The sequence below is a fragment of the Cheilinus undulatus genome, linkage group 5 (genome assembly GCF_018320785.1).
Source record: "Cheilinus undulatus linkage group 5, ASM1832078v1, whole genome shotgun sequence".
NCBI classification, from domain to species: domain Eukaryota; kingdom Metazoa; phylum Chordata; class Actinopteri; order Labriformes; family Labridae; genus Cheilinus; species Cheilinus undulatus.
Genome location: NC_054869.1, coordinates 7,211,459 through 7,230,472, shown reverse-complemented (window position 1 = coordinate 7,230,472; position 19,014 = coordinate 7,211,459). Strand labels below are relative to the sequence as shown.

The 19,014-nt window shown below is 39.0% G+C and overlaps 1 protein-coding gene across 3 annotated transcripts; it reads right to left on the bottom strand.

Moving 5' to 3' along the window:
• Window positions 1-669: 669 nt before the first annotated feature.
• mlec (malectin) lies at window positions 670-12,475 on the bottom strand. 3 transcript variants are annotated; one of them, XM_041787581.1, is made up of 6 exons: window positions 12,302-12,475; window positions 11,655-11,875; window positions 10,972-11,150; window positions 9,078-9,254; window positions 4,840-4,897; window positions 670-4,616 (listed from the first exon to the last, which is right to left on the bottom strand). In XM_041787581.1, exons 2-6 carry the CDS (start codon window positions 11,854-11,856, stop codon window positions 4,369-4,371), a joined length of 864 nt encoding a protein of 287 aa, XP_041643515.1. In that variant the 5' UTR covers window positions 11,857-11,875; window positions 12,302-12,475; the 3' UTR covers window positions 670-4,368. The 3 variants fall into 3 exon arrangements, with proteins under 3 accessions (XP_041643515.1, XP_041643517.1, XP_041643516.1); XM_041787583.1 differs by having other exon boundaries at window positions 670-4,613; XM_041787582.1 differs by lacking the exon at window positions 12,302-12,475 and having other exon boundaries at window positions 11,655-11,945.
• Between the last annotated feature and the right edge of the window lie 6,539 nt (window positions 12,476-19,014).

Below are 19,014 nucleotides of genomic sequence, written 5' to 3'. Positions count from 1 at the left end.
AAAAGGCAAAAGAGATTAAAAGAAGGCTCAAATTAAAACAGTCCCTAACATTTGATCAGATCATGTAACAACATTGCACTCAAGGTTTACATTGAAGTAACATGATGGTAAAGTTCAGGCTGTAAAGTTTTAAGACAACAGATCCGAAAAGGCTGAGAGAAAAAAAGGGACATACAATAACAATGGTTTTAAACATCTAGTAAACAACTGATTTTCTACTCGCCACCAGTGTGAAGCTTTCATGCTTCACTGCCGGTAAGAAAACATACTCTGAAGCCCTGATGTCTTAACTCTAATTTCACTATGTTGATAGTACACTGCTGCAGCCTCTTCTTTAACTTTTAAACAACATGAAGGACGTCAGTTCATGGCCTCACAGAGTCTACTCAGCATTTAGATTTCAACTGCAAAACTAAATGATCATCATCAGTGTTGGGGGTAAAGCATTACAAAGTGACCTGTAAGAGCCTTGGTTCTCAACTGGTGGGCCGGGACCCATAAGTGGGTCACAAAGCCATTGTCAGTGGGTCAATGATGCCTTTTATTTTGAAGAATGTCCAAACTAGGGCTGAACGATTTTGGAACATAATCTAATGTGCTTATATTACTTTCCTGTTTTAAAGAATGATACAACGCACAACTTCTGCAAGTCAAGTCATCTGTTAGTTCATTACTTTTTATAGAAGTAATCTGGAAAAAAAAAAAAAAAAAAAGTATTTCCCATTTCCCCCCCAACAACCGAAACCCCTAAACCATCTGCACTGTTTCTGGTTTTCCTTTACTTGTCTGTGTGTAGTTGTGTACCTACAAAAGGTAAACCTACAGCTGTGTCAGGGGATATGTATAGCTAAAGCCCGGCATACACTGTGGGATTTCAAGCAGACTCTAGCAGCTGCATTGCTTATGATGCACAACCATTGCACACGATTTCTGTACTCACATGATAAGGTCTGATGGTCGTGCACTGCATGAGTGCTCACACTGTAGTGCGACAGAAATCTGTGGCGTTTACTTTGAAAAAGTCTCACACAGAGGTTGAAGTTGTATATAGTCATATTTCCTGGTAGTCTATTTCCTTGATTATTATTTTGGGGGGTTAGAAAGCCATTCCTGCCGTTTTCTTGGTGGTTTAGGACATTGTCTGGCAGTGTACAAACAGGAAAAATGCCTCAAAGTTGAGGATTCTGCTCAGGGCTCTGCTCTCACTGTGTGTATGCAGATGTATGACCAAAATATCAAACATGCCAGAAATTCTTATGACCATTCAGGAGCAGCCGGTCAGGCTGTCATGTCCCCATGTACATCATGACAAACCATCTGAATGAAAGTTGGCCATCTCCTTGATCAAAATATCTGAATTGGATGAAATTTGCACAATGTATGCCTGGCTATACACAACAATGGAGATGTCAGAGAGGACTATATTTATAGAAATATCCCCATTATGTCGAATTTTTGGACGAAAGAGACAAGAGCAACATTGTTATGAAACATGAGCTTTAGATCCCATGTTGTAATCACTGAAACAGCTGTTGCTCATAGTGAATGCCTCTGCTCAGCTGTCAGACAGTGAGCGTATTAAAAAGCTGTTAGGGTTATCATGTCCGTTATTCTGTAATGCTGCAGAATCACTGATAATGGGCTGTAAACTAAGCTGTAAACCATAGAGTCGACAGATTCATTGGTAGATGGACAAAAAGTACTGGCTGTCGTCTAGACAGTGTCTCTGATGTGTTACAAGTGGCAGAAGGGTTTCTTTTTTTAGTAATGCAAAAACATCTGCAACTCAAGGAGATTGCTTGAAGAGATGTTTCCTGTGATTCAGTTCTTGAAAATGCCGACAGCTGTTTTTTGGACAGCACAAGCAGATAAATGTGAAATGGGAAACTTATTTTGATAGGTTATAAAAATCAAGCTGTGAATTTTGGAAAGAATCAGTCTTACAGCTTTCTTTTTTTTTTTCTTTTTACATGGAAACTTAAGCCTGCAAACACTCCTGTCTCCTTCAGTGGCTGTGCATGTAAGCATAACTGTATTTGCTAATATATGACAACCTGAAGACTGTAGTAGCTAAAGTTGTCCATGGAAAAATATTATTTTCAGCAGATATCTTAATAACAAGACTAAACTAGCAAAGCATTTTTGTGTTTATGTGCTCTGAAATTACAAATTGACGCTACAGTGGTGATGGCAACGGAGTTAGAGCTGAGCAGGAATCAGTCACTTTAAACTGAGTGACAATGAGATTCATTGCAATAGGAACGATGCATTGTCTCCTCCACTTGCAGTGCTGTAAACCACAGAATAGAGCTGGGCAATTAATCGAAACTGACATTTAGAACCTCTAACTGACGAAAACCTGACATGTCAATTATTTTAATTTTTTCCCTTGTAATATCGCTCTCTACTTATGCACCTCCAACCTTAAATATAAATTACTAGCTGTGTAGTCACGTGATAGGCTGCCAGGTGTTGCAAGGTATGGAGCCCGCTGGAAACCCAAGAGAAGAAGTTCTAGTCATGTGACATCATCCCATCCAGTCCACGAGAACTCAACCAACTGTGCAATGTGAGCAGCAGATTTATTTCCTACTTTTTATACAACAGCTGCTGAAACTGCTCTATGAACGAAACGGTGCTGGATCCACCCAGCCTATTTAATGGCCACATCTGGTCCATGTGTATGAAACACAAGAACATCAGTTTCATTTCAGCTGATGTGTGTTTTAATTTTAGTTGCTTCAATAAATGACCATACATTTTTTTTCTTTGTATGTTCCTTTTAGTTATTTGTTTTAAAATATTTACAAAACAGAGTTGGAGATTGGGGTGGAATAACCATTCATTAATCGTGTTTGAGGTAAAAGTTCAATTAATCATAATTTTGATTTTTGCCATAATCGCCCAGCCCTACTACAGGCTTTCAGAATTTTGCAGAATGGTCTTTCGCTGTATGTTTTAACTCATTATAGATCTTTAGTCCTAAATGGGCTTAACACATTAGGATAAAATGCAGTAAACAGAAAAACTTTCTTTCATGGCAGTAATCTTGTTAAGTAATTAATTACTTTCAAAAGTAATGCTACCCAACACTGATCATTACCTGTTATCTTCCCAGTGGCGTAGCTAACCCTCTGTCCTTCCAGAGTAATTTAACTGTGATGCATGAGGGCAGAATAAGTCCAAATATATCTCATTTCAACTACCAGTAAATGCCACAGAGGCGTCACAGAAGCTTGTTTATGCAAAGTATGTGTCAAATTAAAATCAGACCACCAAGCCTTCCTTTCCTAATGCAGTAAAATAAAGACATTCTTTGGTGAAATAAAAAGCAGGCATGCATAATTAATGAATGAAGGCAGAGGTCAGAGAAAATACAGCAAGCAATGTAAAGATTGAGCTGAAGCACTTCACAGCATGAACTTTGCCTCTCACTAAATGCATTCGTGTGTGCAACAGTCACTAAAAGCAGCCACTGAATGTTCAACATTTTAACCTTGTAAAGTGTGAGTTTTAAATGGATTTATCCTTCAGTGGAAAAAAAAAATCTGAGTATTGTTGAGGACAATTTTCATGGCCCTGAATCAGTATTTTGACGAACAAAAACTTTTCAAATGCAAACTGTACTCATGAAGGCAAAGCTGAATAATTCCACACCTCCAGTTTCTTCTTTAAAAAGACTTATGGCAAATGGATGATGGCACGTCAAAGGACTAACTACATCTGAGTGAAAAAAAAAACAAAAAATGTGACAAATTGAAAAAAATGGGAGCCATTCAAAAGGAAACTGCACCCCCACTAACTGTCTGACTCAAGTTTTCTGTTATTTCGACCTATTTCTACACAGCACCATTTCCAATTTCAGGGTATCACATCTGACCAGATGCTGAGCAGGAGTGTCAAAGAGTGTACGCTTCTGCTACACCCGATACAAACAATGCTTTAATTTTATAAAACAGGCCCAGACTAATCACTCCTGTGCATCTCTCAGCTGCTGACATGGTTTCAAACTGTGCACTGTAAATCCTGCCCAGTCTCTGAGTGGAAATGACTAACATTGTTCAAAAGGGGCAGCAGAGGTGGATGCGAAACACATTCACAAAGAAGCGTGCAGCAAACACTTCCTACACCTCCCTTCTCCCCCATCAACATCAGAATACAGCAGCAGCATCTGCCTCTTCCCCTAGCTGCTTCCTGAAAAGTTATTGTCTCTTTTTGTCATCCGTCGTCGTGGTATTCTCCCAGCTCTCTTCTGTGTGTATGCTTTTACCTGTGCTGCCGTCACCATTACCCCCTCCCCCTTCCCTGCCTCTCTCTCTTCATAGTCACTCACGTCAGTCTGACGTCTCCTCGATCGCTGGGCGTGGCTCACAGCCGACAGAGGCAGAAGAGTGTGGGGATGAACACCCCGAACGCCACCAGGATGGGAAACATGAGGCTGCTGTTGTCAGCTGCGTATGGGTTTGGTGTTCGTGGGCCTGACTGGACCCTGTGCTTTGAACCTGCAGGGACCTTTTTCTTCCCACCGTCTTCGCCTACCTCACTTTCCTCCTCTTCTTCCTCCTCTTCCTCTGGCTTTTCCAGGCCAGGGTGGGGCTGAAGTTTGGGCACATCTGCTGAGTAAAAGAAAGGTTAAGGGAAGATGGGTCAGGAGGGTGTTAATGACATCATAAGACATTTGTGCACAATTACAGACATTTTAAAGCTCATTTAACACTTTCGTAACTAATTCTACAACTACTATTTTAAACTACTCCCCTGTGGTTGAGCAGCATATCATTATAAACAAGTTAAAATGAGTGTTAAGTAAAATGCTAAAGGGTATTTTTGGGGTCTTACCTTCTGAAGTCCCCTTCATTACATAGAGAGCGCAGATCTTGGGATTGTCATAATAACCCTTAAAGACAGAACACATCAGCTCAATATGTACACAGGCACAACAGGCACAAATGCAGTCAAAACATGTGAAGAAGAAAAACTGTTCAGTGCAATAACACTTAAAGTTTTTAAACATTTTTCCCCGGCAAAGTTCTATTTTTTTTTTTCTTTGAGAACATTCATTTGCGTGGTTTGTTTGACATTCTTCCAATGCTCTCAATATTTCTGACAAAATTTTCTATCTAAATAAACAACAAATATCGACCTTCTGGGCTCTAAATATCAGCCTATATCAGCTGTAAAAAAAAGATTATTGGCTGTAAATGTCCACTTTAATCAGCTGTTAATATCAGCTTAATATTATCTGTAGATACTGGCCCATATCGCCTGTAAAAACAGGCCATATAAGCTGTAAATATTGGCCTCTATCAGCTGTAAAAATAGACTGTATCAGCTATAAATATTAACCTATATAGGCTGTAAATATTGGCCAATATCAACCATAAACATTGACCTGTACCAGCTGTATAAAACAGCTTATATCACTGTAAATAATATCTGCGATATCGCATATCTGCTCTTAATATGGACCTATATCAGGTGTAAATATCAACCTATACTGGCTGTAAATATTGGCCTATTTTGATTGTTGATATCAACCTACTATGGCTGTAAATACAAGCCTATATTATCTATACATAAATATCTATATCAGCTGTAAATATTGATATTTATCGACTGTTAATATTGGCCTGTATAGTATGAAAATATCTAATTATATTATCTGTAAATATCAAATTATATCTGCTGTAAATACTGAACTGTATGGTTGTAAATAATTGTATCAGCTGTAAACATGGACCTACTGTATATCGGCTGTAAATAACAGCCTATATCAGTTGTTAAAAATAGACCATATCAGTTGTAAATATTTGCCAAAATCAGCTCTAAAAATAGACCATATGAGCTGTGAATATTAACCTAGATAAGCTGTAATTATTGGCCAATATCAACAGTAAACATCGACCTGTACCACAGTGTTACTTTAGTCAACTTAAAAGAAAGTAAAGACTAAAATGAGAGGACTTTTTATGGACTAGACTAAAATGTTTTTGAGTTTTCGTCAACTAAAACTAGATTAGGGCTGGGCAATCAATTGCAAATTAGATTAAATCGCAATATTGCCTGCTGCAATTTTCAAATCATAGAAGTTGCAATATTTATTTAACTTGAAATGTTTCAAAATAGCAGTTAAATAAATTTTTTTTGTTTTTGCAGCGGCAGAGATTTTATGCACATTAGAAAAACATTCAAGTGCCAATTTTTTAGAATGGTTTACAAAAATTCTCCTTTTTTGGGTTTTATGTATGCTTTTCTTAATCAAAATGAGTGACATAAAAATGATAATGCCCTTAAACAAAGCAAATGACAGCACATTTGCAATATGAGCAAAAATAGCACATTCTATCTAAAACTGATGAAGCCTAGCGTTATGTCATGAAAGTCATCCACCGGCTGCCATCAGCTGGTAGCTAGCCTCATATGCCCCACCCCAGCCGCCTCCTTTACAGCTTAAAGCTTGTTGCACCAACATTTTCAGATTCATGCTACTATGGATTAATTGCTTTGGAAATAATTTCATTGTTTTCAGTACCCATCGTCTTGTTCATGGAATTATTTATTTCTTGAATTTGTCGAAAAATACTTAAGATTAACCCAGGAATAATCGCATATGAAACTGCAATCGCAATATTTGGGAAAAAATTAAAATTAGATTATTTTTGCAAATTGTTCAGCCCTAAACTAGACTAAAACTAAAAAGGATAGAAATTACTAAAATGTGACAAAAACTAAAATGCATTTGATTTAAAGACTAAAACTAAGACTAAAATTAAAGATAGCTGCCAAAATTAACACTGGTACCAGCTTTAAATAACAGCTTATATTAGCTGTAAATATTTGCTCTAAACATGGACCTACAGTGCTTAAAAAATTTATTAGACCACCTGTTATATTTGTCTCCGAGACCATCCAGCATCATGAAGTGCTTTAATATGGACGCTTTTATTTTCAGTGAGCTCTCCACATTTTACCATTTTGAACAGGAATGAGGAATTTTAAACTGAATTCACCTTTTTATACCCAAATTTGAGCCGGCTCACTGGGCTTCTCTGAGAAGTCAGAAATTAATCAAGCATAACATTCAGCCACTAAAACTCATTTTTCTGTTCAGAAATGCAAGTACATAACTATAATTTGACATATTAGTCAATAAATAATAATGTGCTTCACTATTTTTTCATTTTTTTTCGTAAATCAGTAAATTTGAAAATTCATGTAGAACAATAACAGTAACAATGATATTTTAGCATTAAAATATCATTTGGGTTAGAGAGCTTCTACGTATTGGTGTATTAACAATTGCAAAAACATAAAAAATGATTCTGGTAATTACCAATGCTGTTAATTTAGGGCAGCTGTGGCATAAACCTTACTTTGGGTGGTGGTCTTATAAATTTGTTAAGCACTGTATGGCTGTTAATAACAGCCTATAAGGATGTAAATACCGGCCCTGTGCACGAATACTTCTGTGGAGTTCAAGGCAATGCCAGTAGGCCTAAGTTCTAGTTCAGCCTTAACCCTTTACGTTTCAGGTGTGTTTTAAGAACCGAAACTGTATGTCTGAACTACATTAATCTATCAGTATCCAAATGAATTTAGAAATATCAGCCTATCAGATAATTGCAAGAACTGAATTTGTGCATCCCTAAAATGAATCATTTCGAGGTGCAGGTTGGGATCATGCTGGATAAGTCTAGGATTTGAAACAAAAAACACCTGCACATCGGAGTTTTTTTCATTTCATAATAAGAATAATTATTGTGTTTGCAAAAAGCAAGGACAGTGTATCCCACTTGGATCTTTTTACAGAGAGAAAAAGCGATCTACACACACACACACACACACACACAAACAAAAAGGAAGAGGTCACTGCAGAAAACTTTTTAGATGCAAGTCACCCTACAGAGTCAGCCTACAGGCATAAAGTCTTTCATTTGTTTAAACCAAGAGCTTGAAAAGGAATAGTAATTATGTTGGTAGAAAAAGACAACAAAACATGCAGTAGTCTTAAGGCCTGCAGCAAAATCACCTCTATTTTAAAGAGTTTTCAAATTTGGAAACTAAATCAAAGTTGACCTGACTGTATGGAGATATTCTGCTTCTTTGGAAGATTTAGAGTGAGATTTAAATACGAAAAGACAACAAGAATAGGTAGAATAAACGTTGATGAGATAACTCTAGCCAAAAGTCAGCTGACAGCAAAACTACACTCAAGATAAAGTTTCACTTTTAGAGATTTAAGCAAGTATTCTTATCTTGATCTTGAACATTTATACCAAATTTTGCAGCCAGAGATTAAATTACACCCATGCTAAAAGACAGTCTTCTACCTTTATTTTGTCCTACTCATCTCTCCTCCTCTTCTCAATCAATAAAAAGTCACGTCAAAAGTGAAGGAAGTACAGCAGTACCGTATTTCACGCTGTATTGATGAAAAGGTGAAATAATACACACTAGGTTGAAGGAAGTGTCTAGGAAGTAGAGAGTGGATGTTGGATAATGTGAAGGGGAGACACTTGCACCAAAAATGTTTCTAACGCCAGAGCTGCTGCACGCCCACGGCCGGAAAAGTGTGTATATCTATTTCAACTGGAACCAAGCAGTGACTAACATGCAGAAAGGGTTAACAGCAGGGAAACTGAAAATGGATGCAGAGACTGTGGTAATCTGATGAACACTTGTGAGCAAAGCTAATTGGTGAAGTAAAAGACTATGATGAAAGGCCAACAGATGTGGGATGAATGTTAGATATTTGCATAGCCCTTACACTCCCACTGCCAAACACTCATAAACTAAATGTGCAAGCTGCACTCATGTTTGAATAAGTCATCAGTGTCACTTATCTATACAAATGATGGAAACGTATCAGCGTGAATAATAAAACACAGTAACAGTTTGTATTTAGTCTGTTAGTGATATTTTTCACACTTTGGGGGAAAAAAACTGTTATTCAATTTATGTTCAACCTCATCAAGAGAGATCAACAAATAGAGGACAAAGTGAACACGATTTAAAATAACAAATCAGACAGTCTCTTAAAGCAAATTTCTCAGATCATTCAAATGAAAATGGCTTACCTTTACAAATTCCACAGTGAGCTTGCCGTTGAAAGTAGACACCTCTCCCCGCACGCTCAGTTTGCCACGTCTAATGGAGAAAGGGACTATTTCATCATGAGCCGTGCTGTGACCAACTCGCTCAAAGATATCCAAGTCCTTCACCACTGTGTGGCCGTTCAGACGGACATCAAACACCTTGAAAAACAGATTCAACATCAGCTCTGGCTGACATGATAAACACCCACACAGACAGCTTAGATTCATGCTGCTATCAGCAAAGAAAAGGGATGGGTTTTCAAACATCTCTTGGTAAACACAATGTAAAGTATTCTAAGGAAGAAGACAATGACAAAAATATCTGAAAACAAAAAGAAACAATCAAAATGTGGCCGGTATGAGATTTCTGACACTATGCAGATATTACTTTAAAAGGAAAAACCTCAAATTCGGAATATGGCAGGAACTATTATGACTGTACCTAAGTTACTAAGAGCATTGATTCCTAATAATAGACAATGGTATAACACCTAACACTCTTCATGGAAGGCTTTCCACAAGATTTGAGTGTTTTTGTGGGAATTTGTGCCCATTTGTTCTGAACAGCATTTACGAGGTCAGGCACTGACGTTGGACAAGAAAGCCTGGCTCAGAATCTCCATTCCAGTTCATCCCAAAGGTGCTCAGTAGGGTTGAAGTCAGGGCTCTGTGTGGGCCAGCCAAGTTCTTCCACACCAAACTCATCAAACCATGTCTTTATAGTCCTTGGAATAGAAAAGAGCCTTCCCCAAACTGTTGCCACAAAGCTGTAAGACTGGGCTCCACTGGAGATAAGGGACCTAGCCCAAATCCTGAACAACAAGCCGGCATCAGCCAAACCCAGACTCACCCATCTGACTGCCAAAAAAAAAAAAAAAAGCCATGATTCATCACTCAGCAGAGCACTGCTCCATATGACACTTGGCATTAGACTTGGTGATATGAGGCTTGCATGCAGCTACTCAGCCATGGAAACTCGTTCCATGAAGCTCTCACTGCACAGTTTTGTGCTTACATTAAAGCCACTGGAAGTTCAGAACTCTTAAGTTATGGAGCAGAGCATTAGCGCTCATTGACCCCACTCTGTGTAGTAGTATCCTGCTTTATGGCTGAGTTGCTTTTGTTCCTAAACACTTCCACTTTCTAAAATATCCCTTACAGTTTACTGTGGAATATCGATCAGGGATGAAATTTCCCAAACTCTCTTATTTCAAATGTGGCATCATCACAATACCAAGCTTGAGCTCTTCAAGAAGACACATTGTATATCACAAACGCTTGCAAATGGAGACTGTATGGCTAGGTGACTGATTTTATACACCTGTGGCAACTTGTCTGATTGAAACACCTGAATTCAATTATAAAGCAGGTGTGAGCCTCTTCTTTCCAGATGAGATGATGAGTCTAGCCCCACCCCTCCTCCTTCCAGCATCATCACATTGACAGCAATGACTGATGGTGTACCTCAGTGTTGCCTGTCAAGTTTGTCAGAGAAGTCATGGCACAAATTTATTCTTCTATGATCACCTAATGTGACCTAGTAACCATCTTTACAGACAAAAACAATATGTAGTCTGACCTTGGCTTTAGTCTGCTCAGCTGTGCTCTAGGTGCTGCAAACAGCACAGCAATATTTTAAGCTATGCAGTTGGATCATGCACTGTGGACAAACTACTTGACTACACTATTTCATTTTCTGCCTTATTAGATCTGTAAAAAGGGTGTAATATCTGCACATAAGGCAAATTCAACAGGCTTATAGTTGCTTGGAAATCATGGCTAATGTTTCTATTGCCTGGGCTTTGGTATAAATGCTTAATGCATGGTCACACATGTACAAAGTATGCAGAACTATCTGATATATTTATTGCCATACCTTTTGCTGGGATTGTGCAAAGTACACCTCAGCGTACTTCATTACTAGGATATAGTCCCCCTCCTCTCGTATGGGAACATCATATCCAAATGTGTCCTCATTGTAGCGCTCAGTCTGGTACAGAATCTGGTCCTCGGGACTGGAGCGCAGTATTGGCAGCCGTACCCCATAATCAGATGCTACAAAAAAGAAAAGCATTATTTAAGCGTGCACTGTGCTCACCATATCACATTAATAGCAGCATAACTGGAAATCTGAGCAGGTCTTAAGTCAAGCAAAGCACCACATTGCACATTACACAAGCCTTGACCTTTTCCTGCACTCTCACAAACACAGAGCCCTTCTGTCTCAAATGGCAAGTTACCACAGTGTGCTTACTCCAACTTGCAATTACAGAATCTTAGCCTCATAACTAGAGGCAAAAATTACTCCCTGCAGTGTATTTGATCATATCATCACCTGCTTCCTCTTACTGGCTGAGAGGGGCGGAGCTGTGCTGCTTTATGCTGACTCCTCGTTAGTTTGTGATTACTTGCGGAAGCCAGAGCATGCAGGGTCCCAGCTGGATCTACCTATTTCTCTGATAAACCACTTTTACCTCAACAATGTCACCAAGAAGCACACGTCCGTGAAACACAGCAATGAAGGCAAACTCATGCACACTCACATTCACATCGACTCACCTTTGCCAACCTTCCCTTCTAACGGGTCCTTCTTGAAGTGAATACCATGCACGTCTACATGTGCTTCACCCCCGGCGTTTACTGCCCAAATGACCCGCTCGGCGAGGCTGGGGCCCCCGCTGTCCGCGGAGCACTGCTCTGCCAGCAGCGACAGCACCGCTGCGACCAGCCCGACGACGAGCTGCGCCGTGACCCGCTGCATTGCCCCACACAGCCCGGTCCTGGACACAGACACAGACAGACAATATCGGTATCTTCCAACCTGCTGCACAGGCTCGGCAGCTGTACGGAAGCAACCTTTCCAAATGTAACACAAACCACATAAGGTGAGCTAGCGCAAGTAGCTAGCCAGATCGTCTTAATGACATGCAACATGATATGTGTAGGTTAGCCAGGATGCTAATGTAACATTACCAACACCATACCGGTAGTAGCACTAGCAGACTAGCACATCAGATGAAATTAAAAACAAGTATGCCGACTTATCAAATGTATGATGTACTATACATTTACTATACAGACAAATGAAAAGGATGATACATTAACAGCTGGTGAGGTTTATCATTTAGGCTAGGCTAACCTACCTGTCTAACCAGAAATACTTGGTCTATGAGAAACCGGCTAACGATAATGCACATACATCTTACCTTCCCCTTCCTTAAATATCTTCAACCCGTTTTTTGCCAGTGAGTAAATCTATCAGTCTTAACTCAGCCTCACTGGGTGTCTGTACACTGTGGATAACTTTACTGCTACTGATATTCTTAGTTTTTGGTGGTTACAGCCTGACTTTCATTCAATGTGTGCATCCAAACTACCGTTTGCTGCTAGCTACAGTGGCTGCCAGTGTGCAGGAGGCGGAGCAGAGCTACCTAACGTTAGCTTTCCAATGACCAGTGATTGACAGGCTCTCTGTCCAATCACATCCTCGCGTTGAGGTTTCCTGTACCATTAAATAGCATTTTGTAGAATGAGTTAATCACATTTTACGCTATATAAAATGTACAAATGGCAAGAATACGACGGGTAAGGGCGTTTGTGGGTTTTAAATAGTGTATGCCCATATTGTAACTCATATGGACGGAACTAGGAAACTGCCCTTTTCCACGTCAAGTGGGAAATTAGAGTTTTTCTATGCCCTGCGTATAGCCTTGCAGGCAAAAATCACAGCGTCTGTACACACCCCTTATCATGAAAGACTGACAAACAAGACGTTGATAACGTATAGGAGGAAGTTTGATAGAAACCCGTTGAAATCTTAAAATAATAATAATGAAAAAAAAAATAGATCAGTACAAAACCACAGGCAAATAAGCCACTGAACTATGACTGGAGGGAAATTTACAGTTTTTTATGCATCTCTCACTTTCTAAAACTGGCCTTATGTAGTATTAAAATTGTGGTTTCCTTTGCTCAATTGTTCAATATAAATCCTCCACTCACAATTTTAAAGATTATATCAATTTAGGCTACTGGCAAGCAGTGTTGATTGGTGGACTAAAGGTATGACTAAAAATGTTAGTTTACAACCGTTTTTTCCATGAGAAAGATGAGACTAAGAGGAAACTAAATATGATAAATGATAAAAAATAAATAATATAAAATAATAATGATAATATAATAAGATAAGAAAAGCTTAAATTAGATCAGTTGTGATGAAAACTCTGTCAAAACACAAGTTTAGTTATCATCACAGAGACTAGAGCTAGACTTCATTGGGCACTGGAAATCTATATTTCTCCACTGTCATGTTTGAATCAGTATATTCTAAATCAGCAAAGTATCGTTAGTGGGTAAATGTTAGTCTTTTTAAAAATTTATTTATATCACAATTTAGCTGATTTAATTAGTACAAAGAAATAAATGCATTTACCAAAATCAGACCAACGTTTAAGGACTTCGCATTGACTAAAACTTGACTTAAACGTTTTTGAGTTTTTGTTGACTGGAACTGCACTAATACTATAAAGTTCAAAAATGACAAATATTTGGACTAAAACTTAAAGAATGCAATCTAAAGGTCAAAAGTAAATCTAAAAAAGGCTGCCAAAATGAACACTGCTAAGAAGACACAACCAAATTTTAGACATCTATGACCTTTTATTTCCTTCTTACTTTATAAATAAACCCAACATGAAATTCCTCCAGAGAGAAATACTGCACGTCCTCTTTAAGTAGACTTTCCGCCCCCTTTCTTCCGGTGTGGTATGGTCGGAGTTTCGTCCAATCAGCAGAGTCCAACGCAGCGCGCACACCACGCACTCGACAGCAGACCAGAAAGCAATGAATGAAGATAGTTCCTATGGCAACAGCGATACCTTTTTGGATGACAGGTGTTTTGTGTCTGTTTTTAACCGAACGCAGCGTTGGTAAACATGCAGGGAAATGTACTCAATTCTTTTCTAAATGTGATCTAACCAGCCCAGTAGTGTTACACGTTTGACAACAACAGACGAGCTGTAGACTTGTCAATCAACTTCTTACAAAGACATGTTCCTACCAAGCACTTTGCATTGGCATATGTGCAAGCATATTGCCCACCTCATTGCTTCTGCTCTCCAAGAGGCAGCATAGTATTGTGGGTGTCGCTGTGACTGCAACTATTTCTTCTATTTTTATCAGTAACAGTTTTTACACCAGGCATGCTTGTTTATGTTCAACTGTTGTCGTTTCTATAAAATTTCAACATGCTGCACTAAAGCAAACCCCCTCTGACATGATATATTTTACACAACCTATGACTACAACCTCTATTTCCAAAAAGTTGGGGTGCTTTGTAAAATGTACAAAAACAGAATGCAATGATTGTAAAATCTCATAAACCCATATTTTATTCACAATAGAACATTAACAACATATCAGATGTTGAAACTGAGACATCTTACCCTCTAAAGTATAAGCTTATTTTGAAACTGATGGCAGCAACATATCTAAAAAAGATAATAATAATAGGGATGGGGCCAGTGTTCATTTTGGCAGCTATTTCTAATTTTAGTCTTAGTTTTAGTCTTTAAATGAAATGCATTTTAGTTTTATTCCCATTTCAGTCACTTCTATCCTTTTTAGTTTTAGTCTAGTTTTAGTCCATGAAAAGTCCTCACATTTTAGTCTTTACTTTTAGTTCAAGCATGGTTGTGTGTTCTCTGCACTCTGCTAAACCCGGGGTCCCTGTTTTCTACAGCTGAGAGGCAGAATAGCTACAGATCAATTGTTTTTTGACAGATTTACCCACAGTGGAGAAATATCACAGATTTTGAATGTCCAATGAAAACGAAATTACATTTTAGTGTAGTTTTAGTCATCTTGACGAAAACTAAACTTAGTTTTTGTCAGTTTTAGCCATCACAGATCTATTTTTGTTAGTTTTAGTCAAGTTTGTGTTGTGGAAAAAAAGGCTGTCAACAACATTTTTAGTCATTGTTTTAGTCAACAAAATTAACCCTGGACGGGGCAACAAAAAGCTGGGGAAGTGGTACTGATAAAAACCAGTGGAAGGAACATACTAATTAGGTTAACTGGCAGCAGATCAGTAACTTGACTGGGTATAAAAGGAGCATTTTTGAGAGGCAGAATCTCTCAGACGTAAATATGAGCAGAGGTTCATCAATCTGCAAAAAACTGCACTCAAAGATTGTTGAACAATTTCAGGAAAATGTTTCTCAATTTAAATAAATACTGTTTCTCAATAAAAACAGGCATGATTCTGAACTGGAAATCACCATGTGGGCTCAGGAATACTTCCAGAAATCATTGTCTGTCAACACAGTTACCATACCATCCACAAATGTAGGTTAAAACTGTATCATGGAAAGAACAAGCCGTATGTGAACACGATCCAGAAATACCACCGTCTTCTCCGAGCCAGTTCTCATTTAAAATGGACTGAGGCCAAATGGAAAACTGTTCTGTTGTCATATGAATCAAAATTTAAATATCTTTTTGTAAACCATTGATGCCATGTCCTGTGAACTAAGGAAGAGAAGGACCATCCAGCTTGTTATGAGCGCACGGTTCAAAAGCCTGCATCTCTTATTGTATGGGGCAGAATAGTGCCTATGGTGTGGGCAGCTTACACATCTGGAAAGGAACAATCAATACTTATAGAGGCTTTAGAGAACCATATGCTCCCATCTAGATAATGTCTCTTCCGGGGAGGGCCTTGACTGTTTCAGTAAGACAATGCTAAACTGCATACACATCCATCACAACAGCATGGCTTCACAGCAGAAGAGTCCGGATGCTGAACTGGCCAGACCTTCCACCAGTAGAAAGCATTTTGAGCATCATAAAATGAGAAATTAAGAAAACCCAGAACTGTTGAGCGGCTAGAATCCTGCATCAGACAAGAATGGGACAACATTCCTTTCATCTAGTCTCCTCACTTCCCAGACGTTAGCAGACTGTTAAAAGAAGAGGGGATGCTGCACATTGGCAAACATGGCCCTGCCTATATTTTTCAGATGTGCTGTCATCAAGTTCAGAATGAGCTAACATTTTTCAAAAACGGTGAAATATCTCAGCTTCAACATCAGATATGTTTATATTCTATTGTGAATAAAATATGGGTTTATAAGATTTGTAAATCTCTGCATTCTGTTTTTATTTACATTTTACACAGCACCCCAACTTTCTTGCGATTGGAGTTGTATTTTACATGTCTGTAGGAAAAAAATAATTACTTCTCGGTTTCAGGGAGTTATCTGTCTTCATTTGGTTCATGCTGTGTCTGCTGTGCAGCTCAGGTTGTGTGTATGCAGCCTGCAGTCTTTCAGTGACATGTATGAATAATAGATATTATCAGGTTTGCCTTCAAGATATGCAGTGACAGCACAGAGTGCTTCACGAATATGTTTATAATGACATTTTGATACAGCTTGGTAATAAAGACGAGGAAATAAAGCTTAACAAATAAAAGATTTCTTCAGTAAACTAGAGGTTCCCTAAACTACCATGCCGAGGACCCCGACATACAAAAATTCTTAAAATTCTTATACAGTACAATGGCAAATATCAATAATTAAACAATATCTTACTAATTTCAAATAATAGCTCAAATTCTTGAGGTCATTAATGTCATTCAGTTTTTTAAACATCATTTCTGTCTTTAATTGAAATCAAAACAAAAAAATATAGAGCTGTTATGTGGGGTTTGCACCGTTGCCTCACAGCAAGAAGGCTTGAGTCCCATGGAGAGGGGTTTGCATGTTCTACCAGTGCATGCATGGGTTCCCTCTGGCTTCCTCTCACAGTCCAAAGATATGCTAATTAGGTTAATGGGGCCTCTAAATTGCCTTCCTGGTTACAATGTCGTCAAGCAAATGTTTTGGTCCAAAGTGATGTACATCTGAGAATAAGTACAACACAAACAAAGATCTAGACAGGAGGAAACAACATCAGTTAGCGCCACTAAGTGCTTCAAGTCCAATCGGCATAGGGGCTGCCATTTAGTGCCAGAGGCAATGTGCGTGATTTTGAAAAAGTTTTTTTTTAATGATAAACATTAGTAATGACACAACAAATTATTAACGGGAAACCTCTCATCTTCGCCATCAATAACATTGTTTTCACCAGCAAATAATGACCAAAGTATCAGATGCTGGTTGGAATATGGTTGCTGTAAACATGTGAAAACACTGAGATGTACATGTGACTGAATTCTGGATTTAGACCATTTGAAAGTTTGTCACCTCTTTCTCTGGCTTTGTTTCATGTGGGTGGGGCCAATATGTGGGCTCATGATGTCACAAGCCCACAGTAAGGTCTGACCTCGCCCCCCTAACACTACAGTATAAATCACAGAGTAGTTCATCTCAGTCCAGTCTGTTGTTAGCTGATGTCACTGCCTTTACTGAATGTTAACAGTCAGTTAAATGCTGTTTTGCTGTTCATTTTGAGGTAAATTTGCCAAATCTATCAGCCATATTGCCCTATGGATCATTGAAAGTATCATAACCGAGATTTGAGCCAAAAAACAGACTTTGTCTCTTCTTCTGGGGTCAAGAAAAGGTCAAGAGACAGGATAATGGTGTATGTGCTGTCCTCCATTCAGATTGTAACATTTTTAAAATGAGGATCATATTTCTCCTGAGTGGGTGTGGCTTCAGCTCATTCCCGCACCATCCTGGAGCAGATTTTACTGCCTAATTTTTACCTCCGCCAAAGAGGTTATTTGATTGGGGGGGTTAGTTAGTTTGTTTGTTAGTTTTTAGCAACATAACTCAAAAAGATAAGGACGGATTTTGATGAAATTTTCAGGAATTGTCAGAAATGGCATAAGGAAGAACTGATTAGATTTTGGGACTGATCGGGTCACCATCTGGATCCAGGAATTTTTTTTAAAGGATTCTTACTATTGGGAGATAGGGCTGATGGTGGAAGTCTACGCTGTTACCACTTTACACCAGGAGATGGCGGACATGAGTAACTTCAATCCCAGCAGCATTTTGGGTGTGTTTCTATTCAAAGTTTTGGAGTTTATAGAGTTTGAAAGACGCACCCAGTTGAGGAGACGAGTCGGAGTGTAACAGAGAGAAAGACAGCGAATTGTAGCAAGAATACTCACAATGCTGGGAGGAATAGAGGAATATTCACCCACTGCCATGACTTCCAGTCATCCGGTGAGACCATGGGTGAGACTGTCAGTGCATCTGTTGGCACCAGCAGGCAACGCTTCCACCATGACAGTCCACTTGTAGTGAAGCTAATGCCTTACTTCACCATGTTTCCACCCCACCAAGGAGAAACTGTACCCACCTGTTAAGCTGTATAGCCTAGCTTCCTGGCTCCTCTTTCTTAAAGGAGCGAATCACTGGAGGCTAATGCAACTACTACTGCTATGCACCCAAGCGGCAACCTCCTGTCCTGAAAAATGAAGCCAATACAGAAGTGCAAAATATTGCAATACAGTGAGTGTCCACACTCCTACCACAATTGTTTAGATTATATTTAGGACAAACCTCACTGCGCACTGATTGGCGCATCTCATTTGATTGACAGATAGCTTGACAGGCAAGAGCTACCTCCAGAAGGCCGGCTTTGGTGCTAGCCTAGCTGACAGGAAGTGGAACTCAGTGGGCGGGCTCTTGTCTGCCATTCCAAAGTTCAGTTGAGACAGCGATTTCAATATGGAGGCCACCTTCGAAAGCTGTTTAAGTCCGCCTATTGTAATCAAACTGCTGACGTCACACAAGCTTAGTCCAGTTCTTTCTACAGTCTATGTACGCACCTCATACGACTCAATTTAAAAAACACAGAAATATCCCTTTAACAATATTCAACAGGAATAGAAATGGTAAAATTGAGCTTTTTAGGTAGTGTGTTTGTGTTGGTAAAGCTGTCAGACTGCCGATTATCAGTGGAC

Bases quoted from the DNA above. Each gene is read 5' to 3' on its own strand.
- mlec (XM_041787581.1), bottom strand. From the start codon at position 11,856: ATGCAGCGGGTCACGGCGCAGCTCGTCGTCGGGCTGGTCGCAGCGGTG. The intron at 9,255-10,971 runs GTATGGCAATAA...CTGTTTTTCAAG, and splicing joins TTGCACAATCCCAGCAAAAG to GTGTTTGATGTCCGTCTGAA. The intron at 4,898-9,077 runs GTAAGCCATTTT...TCTGTCTTTAAG, and splicing joins TCACTGTGGAATTTGTAAAG to GGTTATTATGACAATCCCAA.